The 11,571-nt window shown below is 31.5% G+C and overlaps 2 protein-coding genes across 2 annotated transcripts; both read left to right on the plus strand.

Moving 5' to 3' along the window:
- The first annotated feature begins 375 nt into the window (after positions 1 to 375).
- LOC112797074 (protein BTR1-like) lies at positions 376 to 3,912 on the plus strand. The gene is made up of 4 exons (XM_025839831.3): positions 376 to 912; positions 2,722 to 2,960; positions 3,057 to 3,163; positions 3,438 to 3,912. Exons 1-4 carry the CDS (start codon positions 594 to 596, stop codon positions 3,562 to 3,564), a joined length of 792 nt encoding a protein of 263 aa, XP_025695616.1. The 5' UTR covers positions 376 to 593; the 3' UTR covers positions 3,565 to 3,912.
- Positions 3,913 to 8,025: 4,113 nt separating this feature from the next.
- LOC112794354 (glycosyl hydrolase 5 family protein-like) lies at positions 8,026 to 9,665 on the plus strand. Its single transcript, XM_025836403.3, has 2 exons — positions 8,026 to 8,630; positions 9,126 to 9,665. Exons 1-2 carry the CDS (start codon positions 8,090 to 8,092, stop codon positions 9,554 to 9,556), a joined length of 972 nt encoding a protein of 323 aa, XP_025692188.1. The 5' UTR covers positions 8,026 to 8,089; the 3' UTR covers positions 9,557 to 9,665.
- Positions 9,666 to 11,571: the final 1,906 nt, after the last annotated feature.

Raw genomic sequence — 11,571 nt, forward strand, 5'->3', positions numbered from 1 at the left:
AGCCAACGTGGCAGCCCGTTACGGCCAGCTCAGCGCCACCGAGCCACGTCACCGTTTTCCGTCGGGGCTAAACAGAGACACTATGACGGAGGGGTAAAAATGTCCAGTTTTCTGGGGTGTCAAGGATATTACCGTATTTCCCAACCCTGGAGGACGAAAATGTCCGCGAAAAAAATCCTCAGGGACGGAATTGTCCTTTACTCATAAAATTAAGGTGTTTGCTACGGTACGATGATAAATTCATACGTACCGATAGGTTTAAAATATGGACAAATAACAATAAGACATGTGGAATTTATTTTCCACGTCAGCATTTAATTTTTTTTAAATATATAATATATCATCACTTTTACTAAAACAACCTTTTAATTAAATAAAGATAAAAAATATTTATTTATTTAATTTTACAAAAAGACTTAAACATCCTTCCTTTATTTGATTAGACAAAAATACCCTTTAAATACCCCTATCTTAACAACTTCTCCCCAAATCAAAAAAGGAAGTTGAAATAGAAACCCTAGCTTCTCCACCACCGCCGCAAAGACTGCCGCCGTCCGTCGCTCTCAGGCACTACCATCGTTGTCTGGTCGTCCATGCTTCTTCCTCCTTCAAGAATCGCAGCTTCTTCTTCCTCGACCTCGGTGCGTCAGTTCCTGGTATTCATCTGCTCCATCGCGCTCCTGCCGCCGTCCGTCGGGCGCTCAGTCACCATCGTCTTCGTCTGGTCGTCGCAGATTCTTCCAACCCACCACCGTCTTCTGAGTTGTGTTCGTCGCCTGGCCTCTGTCTCCGTCACGATTCTGCCCCCTCTTCTTAGACTGCTCAGAAGAAAAACCCATCTCCATTCCAGTTTCCTTCCTTCGAGTTCAGAGAGCAGAAGCTCAACCAAGAAAAAAACCTTAGACTTCGACGGTCAGTTCACTGCTAACTTCTTCTGCGTTTTTTATTTATGCCATTTTCAATGATTATTTGATTACTGAATATTTGAATGTTTTGTGTTTTAATTTTTATTGAATGATTATTTGATTACTAATGAGCTCTAGTTCTGCTGTGTTGCTATTTTTGTGTGTTGTGATATTTTTTTGAATGAGCTTCTGCTGTGGTGCTGTTTTGTGTGTTGCTGTGTTGCTTTTTTATGTGTTCTTTATTTTTTATTGACATGCATCTGAGTGATATCATCACTGTAACTTAACTACTAAGTATTGTAGTACTTGATTTTAGTTATGATTTTTAAATTTCTTGATTCTTGGTTGGCATATTTTCTGCAGTTCTCTAATATTCTCTTGGTTGCTATTCTTGATTCTTGATTATTGTTATGATTTTTTAATGCTTCTATTTTTTCCTGTTCTGTACTTGACTTGATTCTGTTCTTTGATTTTTGATTCTTGATTCTTGATTTTTCACTGCATCTATTATGATTCACCATAGCACGCTATTTGATGTTATTTCATATACGAGTATTTCATTTATATCATAATTAGTAATACAACTCTAAATCTTTGAAGTTTGGCTAATTATAATTCATAGAGCATGTTACAAATCATTTTTATAAAACTCAGAAGAAAATTGAAAAGCTGCATGCCTATTGAAAGTTGAAACCAAATTAATAGTACTGTTTTAACTCTTTCCTAGTAGTCAATAGCAGAAATAGGCATTTGGTTTAAATATGCATGTAATGTTACAAAGAATTTGATCCTTGTTACTTATCTAGCTTAAATTTGTATTATTTTTACCTTCTTGACTAAACAGATTTTTGTCTCTCTTAATGACTTTTAGTTTATCACTGTAAAATTGATGAGCAAACTAGAAAGTTTTAAGGAACTAAGACAGCGATGAAAGAAGGAAATACTTGCTATTTAATTCTTTGTTGATTGTCATTATCAATCTTATATTTGGTTTAATATTTCTTCAATGTCATTATCACATGTTCTCTTAGGTTTTGAGTGGATGTGATTTTGGGTTTTACTTATTTGTTATCTCTCTACTTTGGTCTTTAGATTTCACTGGATATGCTTATATTCAGTTGCATAGAAAGATAATATGATGTTGCTTACCAACTTTTATTGATGGCAGAAACTAGGAGAGCTTATTTATTTATTTGTTTATTCATTTAATTTTTGTTCCTTTGCTCATTTTGTTTTCATTCATTTAAATTTAAATTTCGAGGGAGCTAATGAAGGTTTCCCAAATATACTCCATTTTGGTCAAATTTGGATCTCTTTTGGTTTGAATCTAGTTAGGCCACTTTTGGCATCTCATTACCGATTTAGCACACAACTGGAACTAACTTTTACTAGGCAGTATTGTATACCCTTAACATAAGTGTTCGAAAATTCTCTGGGTTTATTCATTTATTTTTAGCTCAACTTTTTCTTTAATAAACCGGATATTCTGGTCCTGGTTGTTATTATTTTGGCTAACGTTGATTGAAGATTTGGTTTCCTTTTATTATTCTCATTATGCAAGTGGGATGTAGTTTTGAATTTTTTGCAATGATTTTGTACATAGTGGTAGTTGAAGGGAAGAATTGTTTTTTTTTTTCCCTCATAAGATGAGGCAAGTTGTTTCATATATAGAATCTGGTCAATTGAAGCTTAAAATTATGTTCAATAGTTATTCTGTCTTGTTGCATCCAAAAGTTATACTCTTATTTGTAAATATGTAAATGTCTTAATTGTTTATTTATTTAATATTATATGACATTATGTTGATCACTTGCAGATTCTGAAGAGAAGCCAACATATGTTAGGTTTCTTGCATCAAACTCTGCAGCTGGTTCTGTTATTGGAAAGGGTGGTTCAACCATCACTGATTTTCAGTCACAATCTGGGGCACGAATCCAGTTATCACACAACCATGAATTCTTTCCTGGGACTACTGATAGGATTATCATGGTATCTGGTGGAATAAATGAAATCCTAAGAGCTGTTGAACTTATTCTGTCTAAGTTGCTCAGTGAGGTAATTTACGATGTCAATTTGATTGGTAATGAAAAAAATGAAAACATGTATTACAATTTTATGTTTTCCTGAAAGTTATTTACCTTGTGTCATTAGCTTCAAAGTGAGGATGAAAATGATGCTGAGCCAAAAACAAAAGTGAGACTCATCGTTCCAAATGGTTCTTGTGGTGGTATAATTGGCAAGGGAGGTTCTACCATTAGGTACTATTGCTTTTCCTCATTAAGTTATCTATTTACAATTTTTTGAAATATGTACAGATAAAAGTAGTTGTTGATACTATCATACTACTATGTGATTCTGGGTGTATTGTGATTTCATGTGGTTCTTTGGTGTTCCAACTTTTATTTCCCCTTGCTCCCCCTAAATTATGTCAGAAAAGAGAGAGTTCTTAATTGTAGGACCCTTTCTCTTTGTTTTTAAATTACACATGATTGGTGATGAAAGCTTAGAGCATAAATTCTTGCCTTTGGTCAGGTCATTCATTGAAGAATCTCAGGCTGGAATTAAGATATCTCCTCAGAATAATAATTATTACGGACTGAATGATAGGCTAGTGACACTGACAGGAACTCTTGATGATAACAAATGCTTCAATACGTGATGTACAGTTAGATTCTGCTCATGTTCAGTTTTCTAATTCTAGTGATGCTTAGACTTTACTTGAAAAGGAAGAAGAAAATACTAATTCTAATATCCTTCCTATAAGTGTTGATAGAATTGAAGTATCGCCATCACAAGGTGAGTATGAATATCTTGAAAGAGTGCTATCTCGAGATCTTTCAGGCCTAGATTTGTCTGACCAAAACAATGAAGTTACTGATGAAAATAGTTTTACTTTTAACCCAAGCCAATTGACTGAGAAAAACTATGCCCCTTGCTCGACTTATGTTCATGGTTTTTGATTGTATTGGCTGATATTGATCTATACAAAGTTATTCTTTTTCTTTCACTTTTCAGTTCTTGACTAGATAATTAATAAAAAAATGACATTCTGCAAAGATGTTGAATGATTGCAATTCAAAATAGTGTTAATTGAACTGCAATTATCATATAACCATTTAAGTATCTAAATCATTGCTGATAAATTAACAGAGAATACCATAACAAATTTTGGTCATGACAATCATTCACTGTGGGGTGGCTATAAAAGCCTAAACATAAAAGCAACTCTAGGAAAGCAAGAAATGATTATCAATGGTTAAAGAAATTGAATCATGCATGACCTGATTTGAAATAATTAACACTACTTTATGAAGGATATGACCTCAAAAGTTCCACTTCATGTCAAGGAATGGCAAATAACAAAGAAAAAAGAATTTAACTTTCTTGGCCAAAGATATACCAAAGCAGTGTAACCTTTATTTCTGGTACAAACAAAAGAAAAAAAAGCAAAGCCATTAAACCAAACCATTCTGCCACTTGGAAAGCAATTTGGAAGTAGCAAATTGGGAGTTCTGTGTTTTGATTTGCCGCAAAAGAAGACAAAAATTATGATTTGATTGTGTTTTGAGTATGCTTTTAGGTATTAGAGCATGATTAGTGAAGGCCAAGAAAATTAAGTAGCTTTTTTATTATTTTACAAGAAATTTTGTACACTATAATCTAAAACATGATATCAGAGCTTCTCTAGTTCTAAACTTTATGCCTACCTATCTAGAAAGAACTCAACACTACATAATTTCATAAGAATCAAGAAAACAATTTTTACATGAACATGAACATGAATATTTTGTATAATCTTTAATATATGCTATTTGATTTACAATGTTATATAGATATTTATGAATATTCACTTGGGATTAATTAGTTAATTAATTTAAAAAGAATTACTCTAAAAGATTGTTAAGGAGATTTAATTATTAAAATATTGATTCTTAACTATTTTTTTATTTATTTTTTATAATTTTTATCTTAAAAATTTTTATTTTTTCTAAAATTTTGGTAATTTTTATTATTTATTTATTACTTTATGATCCTTTGTCTTTTTTTCTCGTTAGGTAAAGATCATAAAAATAAAAAAATAAATAAAAATAAATAAATAATTAATAAAAATTACTAAAATTTTAAGAGAAATAAAATTTATCAACATAAAAATTATAAAAAATAATTAAAGATATATTTATTTCCTTACAAAAAATTTGATTCGTTTTGTTAAATATTATAAAAAGATTTGATTCGTTTTCTTAAATATTATAAAAAGATTTGGTCCTTCTTAATAATTTTAGTATTAAAGGTCCTTTTTAATAATTAAATCTTTCTAACGGTCTTTTAGAATAATTTTCCCTTCAAATAAGGCCTAGTTTGCATTATCTTTTTCCATATCTCAATTACTATATATATTATATACTATGTAAGAACTATGCAATAAGATATAAACGTTGAACTGTGCCATTTTGTGTGAAAATTAGAGATCTCTCGTGTTAACCTGAAAGTTTGAACATGTATGTACCTCAAGCATAAAACAACATATTATCTTTCTATGCAATTGAATATAAGCATATCCACTGAAATCTAAAGACCAAAGCAGAGAAATAACAAATAAGTAAAACCCAAAATCACATCCACTCAAAACCTAAGAAAACATGTGATAATGACATTAAAGAAATATTAAACCAAATATAAGATTGATAATGACAATCAATAAAGAATTAAATAGTAAGTATTTCCTTCTTTTATCGCTGTCTTAGTTCCTTAAAACTCTCTAATTTGCTCATCAATTTTACAGTGATAAACTAAAAGCCATTAAGAGAGACAAAAATTTGTTTAGTCAAGAAGGTAAAAACAATACAAATTTAAGCTAGATAAGTAACAAAGATCAAATTCTTTGTAACATTACATGCATATTTAAACCAAATGCCTATTTCTGCTATTGACTACTAGGAAAGAGTTAAAACAATACTATTAATTTGGTTTCAACTTTCAATAGGCATGCAGCTTTTCAATTTTCTTCAGAGTTTTATAAAAATGATTTGTAACATGCTCTATGAATTATAATTAGCCAAACTTCAAAGATTTAGAGTTGTATTACTAATTATGATATAAATGAAACACTCGTATATGAAATAACATCAAATAGCGTGCTATGGTGAATCATAATAGATGCAGTAAAAAATCAAGAATTAAGAATCAAAAATCAAAGAACAGAATCAAGTCAAGTACAGAACAGGAAAAAATAGAAGCATTAAAAAATCATAACAATAATCAAGAATCAAGAATAGCAACTAAGAGAATATTAGAGAACTGTAGAAAATATGCCAACCAAGAATCAAGAAATTTAAAAATCATAACTAAAATCAAGTACTACAATACTTAGTAGTTAAGTTACAGTGATGATATCACTCAGATGCATGTCAATAAAAAATAAAGAACACATAAAAAAGCAACACAGCAACACACAAAATAGCACCACAGCAAAAGCTCATTCAAAAAAATATTACAACACACAAAAATAGCAACACAGCAGAACTAGAGCTCATTAGTAATCAAATAATCATTCAATAAAAATTAAAACACAAAACATTCAAATATTCAGTAATCAAATAATCATTGAAAATGGCATAAATAAAAAACGCAGAAGAAGTTAGCAGTGAACTGACCGTCGAAGTCTAAGGTTTTTTTCTTGGTTGAGCTTCTGCTCTCTGAACTCGAAGGAAGGAAACTGGAATGGAGATGGATTTTTCTTTTGAGCAGTCTGAGAAGGGGGGGGGGGGCAGAATCGTGACGGAGACAGAGGCCAGGCGACGAACACAACTCAGAAGACGGTGGTGGGTTGGAAGAATCTGCGACGACCAGACGAAGACGATGGTGACTGAGCGCCCGACGGACGGCGGCAGGAGCGCGATGGAGCAAATGAATACCAGGAACTGACGCGCCGAGGTCGAGGAAGAAGAAGCTGCGATTCTTGAAGGAGGAAGAAGCACGGACGACCAGACAACGATGGTAGTGCCTGAGAGCGACGGACGGCGGTAGTCCTTGCGGCGGTGGTGGAGAAGCTAGGGTTTCTGTTTCAACTTCCTTTTTTGATTTGGGGAGAAGCTGTTAAGATAGGGGTATTTAAAGGGTATTTTTGTCTAATCAAATAAAGGAAGGATGTTTAAGTCTTTTTGTAAAATTAAATAAATAAATATTTTTTATCTTTATTTAATTAAAAGGTTGTTTTAGTAAAAGTGATGATATATTATATATTTAAAAAAAATAAATGCTGACGTGGAAAATAAATTCCACATATCTTATTGTTATTTGTCCATATTTTAAACGTATCGATACGTATGAATTTATCATCGTACCGTAGCAAACACCATTATTTTTTACTCTTTCTTTCCTTCTTTATTTCTCAACTTTTTTTTTCTATTTTGCACAATATCGCAAATCCAACGGACTTATATAAAACACCTAACAAATATGTATTAGGATTTAGGCAGCATGCTATATTTAAAATATTTATGTGATAAATATATTTTAATTCTGTCACATCTACAATTTTTGTAATAAATATCATTTTAACATTTTTTAACAATTAAAAATATTTTTATTTTATTAATTCAAAAATAATTTAAATATACAATTAATTAGTAACAATTTATTTTTATACTAGTGTCAAAAATATTTAGTATATGAATAGTATTTTTCAATATATTTAAAGTGTTCAACATGCATATGTAATTTAATTAATGATTGCATATAATTTTAACTAACCGTCTTAAATCTAATGAGTTTGAATTGGTTTTTAAAAAAAATACTTATTTTTTTATTTTAAAAAAAATGAACAGATAAAAATTATTTTATATTTGAATAGATTTTTAAATTTTTTTAAATATTAAAAACATCTTTTACTTTTATTTTTTTCTAAAATAAGGTATTATTAATTTTTAAAAATAAAAATAATTTTTTAAAAAGATGTATTTAAATAAGTTTTAAATTGAATAAAAGTATTTTATTTAAAAAAAGTATTTTTTTTTTTACTAGAAAAATCAGTGCAAACTAGCACTACATCCCTGATAAATTAGCATAACATATAAACTTTGATTAATGCGTACACTAATGTGTTTTGCTAACAGGTTGTAGCACAGAGCTTAAGGAATGAATTGCATGGTCCAAGACAGAATGAAGCGGATTGGTACAAATACATGAGCCAAGCAGCAATGGCAATCCACCAAGAAAATCCAAATGTGTTAGTCCTAATCTCAGGTTTAAACTTTGATACTGAGCTCCAATTCTTGAAGAGAAAACCATTGAACATAAACATAGGCAACAAACTTGTGTATGAGACACATCTGTATTCTTGGACTGGAATTGGGACACTGAAATTGAAAGACATTTGGATCAAGCAACCATTGAACAGAATCTGTGCATTGAGCATTAGAGGGTTGGATTCTAGCGCTGGATTCCTTACAATGGGAGAGAATGCAGCACCATTGATCTTCACTGAGTTTGGCTTTGACCAAACTGGTGTGTCAATTCAAGATAACAGGTTCTTGACATGTCTTCAGACATATCTTGCTGGAAGGGACATGGATTGGGGTTTGTGGGCATTCCAAGGTGGATACTATGTTAGAGGTGGTAATGTTCATGTTGATGAGACATTTGGGGTTTTGAATTCAGATTGGAATCATTTGAGGTACCCTAATTTCACTGACAAGTTTCAACTTTTGCAGATGAAGATTCAAGGTAATTAAAGTGCTTTCTCTTTCTTGTCATTAAATAAATTAATTTATTTAGCAATTGGAGTTATGTGATTTAAAAACCCTTTTGCTGTTTGGCACTGAAAAAATATATTATTGTCCACATCATCTAGTAATAATTTAATGATACAAATCTTATTATATTTTATACCAACAATAATATATATTGAAAAACTATTGGATTTTTTAGTAACTTAATTGTCTAAACTATTAGGGTCTAAACTCTAAAATACTTGTACATACTTTCTTTTATTTTATTTATGTTTTGTTTTAATCAACAAGACTTTCTTTTGGTCTAGGCTCTACATTTAAGAAAAATACTACAAATTCAAGGGAAAAGTTATACCAAAAAAATTACATTAAACTACAATTTTTCTTCTAATTTTTTTTCTCAAATTTTTTTTTCCACCAAACTCATAGAATGTGTGTTCAAGGTGATTTTTATAATGATCTACACAAATTAAATCATGTTTGAATGCAGATCCTACTTCCAAGGCAGGGAATGCTAACATAATGTACTACCCTCTAAGTGGTCAATGTACAAAAGTGAATCAAAAGAATGAACTTGAGCTTGGTACTTGTGAGAAGAATCACCACAATAGATGGATCTACAACAGTGGCTCTCAAATAATTCTGAATGGCACCAATAAGTGCTTAACATCTTCAGGTGAAGGCCTTCCAGTAACTGTTTCTAATGATTGCAAAAGCAAGAACAATTCTTGGAGACAAGTGTCACTTTCCAAGCTTCATTTGGCCACATTTGATGACAAGAGTGGCAAAACGCTTTGCTTGAATAAGGATACTAACTCATCAACGATTGTGACATCAAAATGTATTTGCATAACCGATGATTCTCAATGTCTTGATGATCCTCAAAGCCAGTGGTTCCAGCTTGTTCCCACCAATGTGTAGATTAGGGTCAATGGGATTTTTATGTTTAATATTGCTAATAAGAAACTTTATATATAGAGAAAGAGTTGTGTTTTATTTGAATTTATAAGAAGCTTTACTCTTTCTTTTATAGTTGACTTGTTGAATTAATCTGTCATTACATAGCATTTAGTTTTAGCAAATCTTATTAATTTTATTCAACAATACAAGATTTACCCTTATTCAATGAGATATATAATGCATGCAATACAGCAATAGTGTAGCTTGTAATGTCAAATATAATCTTTTTTCAGTTTTTAAAGTAATATTCTAAATCGGTCTTCAAAAACTTTTTAGTTGGACAATTTAATCTTTAATAAATTTTAATTACTAAATTAGTCTCTGATCTTTTAGGTTTTTATTTTTTCAAACAAATTAATTTTTACATTAAATTTTAATAAAAAAATTAGACAAATTAACCTCTATTGTTATTTAATTTAATTACTTTGTTGGTCCTATAGTTTCGTAAAATTTTTAATTAGGTCTTTATACTTTTTTCTTTTTAATTGGGTCTCTGCACTAATTTTTTTTTCAATTAAGTCCATCTTAGTAGTAATTGGCTTAATTTTATAGGGACCCAATTAAAAAAAGAATTGGTATAGGGACTTAATGTTGAGTTGGGAAATTAACAATATTAATTAGTGATGACAAACATTATTTTTGGGCAAAATAAATAATTAGTGTTGATCAATTTTAATGACATATTACAAATTATTTATTTCATGTTGCAGGCCAAATTCATTTAAGCAGCCCAAATGGTATAAAGACAATATAACAAGGCTGATGGATAAAGCCCAAACAAAAGCAAAAAGATAGAAGCCAAAGAAATTAGATGGGCCAAAGGGTTACACACCAACACCCGATCCAAGCTCGATCTGGCTTCTTAATTTCAATTCCCTCCATGTTGCTCCAACCAAAGCAACGTTACCCTCCTCTCAGATCAAGTCAAATCAGCTTCAAAAAAAGTAAGAAAGAGAAAGAGAGAAAGAGCTTCTTCACCAAGCAAAACACCAAAGAAGCAAGAGAGAGAAAGGTTAAGCTTGATACACAGAAATCTAATCACAAAATTCAAACCAAATCAAGCTTAGGTTAAAGGTATTCCATCTCATCTTGCTCACATCAAATCTTCTTCTCTTCATCCATACTCTCTGTTCTATCCGAAAATGGCATTCAAAGAAAAAGTTGATCTCTGTTCTTCACTGCTACAAATCCACGGTCACAAGAGATTCTTGGGGACCAAGTTGCATCTCTATGGTTCAGATTTGGTTGACCATTGGAAAACAATTTCGGTTACTCCTTCATGGCTTTCGGTCAAGTTGGAAAAGTCAGAAGGAAAGGTTCCACTTTGATGATTGAGAAGAAAAAGTGAGCTTGTGGGTTGGTGAAGCTCAAGGCTCAAGATGTTGACCTTGGAAGAAGAACCAACGAACATGCAAGGAGATAAAAAGAAGCTTGTTGTTCATTCTGAAGGAAGGAGAGATAACCAGAAAACTTGAGGTGTTTGTTCTGATAGAGCTCTTTGAAGAAGTTCAACTAACTGGACAGTGTAACCTATTCAAAGGTGCATTCCGCCAGTATGAAGAACTAAATCAGAGGCTTGCTAATCTGGTTTTTCGCATAGCACAGAGGCTGTAGATGAAGTCAATATCCTTCATGTTTTACTGTTTGTAATGTGCTTTTCTAAGCTTATCCTTCTGTAATTTCTTGAGAGAAAAGGCAAAGTGAGAAAGCTTAAGAAAAAGCCATGAATTGAAAAAGGCTGAGAGATACACTTGAAAGAAAATCCTAGAGTTATTTTCAGATTTCTTTAGGTTAGTTAAGTGTCTTGTATCTTGTACCTGTTTGGTATCCCTTTCTTAGTTGGGTTAGCACTAAGGGTGAATAGTTAGGAGTTAGCATAGCCAATGTCAAGTTAGGATAGAACTTGAGTGTGAAATTGGTGTATGTAATTCTGTTAAATAAAGTGAAATTCCTCCATAATTGTGGAGGAGACTGGA

This window comes from Arachis hypogaea, chromosome 4, assembly GCF_003086295.3.
Source record: "Arachis hypogaea cultivar Tifrunner chromosome 4, arahy.Tifrunner.gnm2.J5K5, whole genome shotgun sequence".
Classification (NCBI taxonomy): domain Eukaryota; kingdom Viridiplantae; phylum Streptophyta; class Magnoliopsida; order Fabales; family Fabaceae; genus Arachis; species Arachis hypogaea.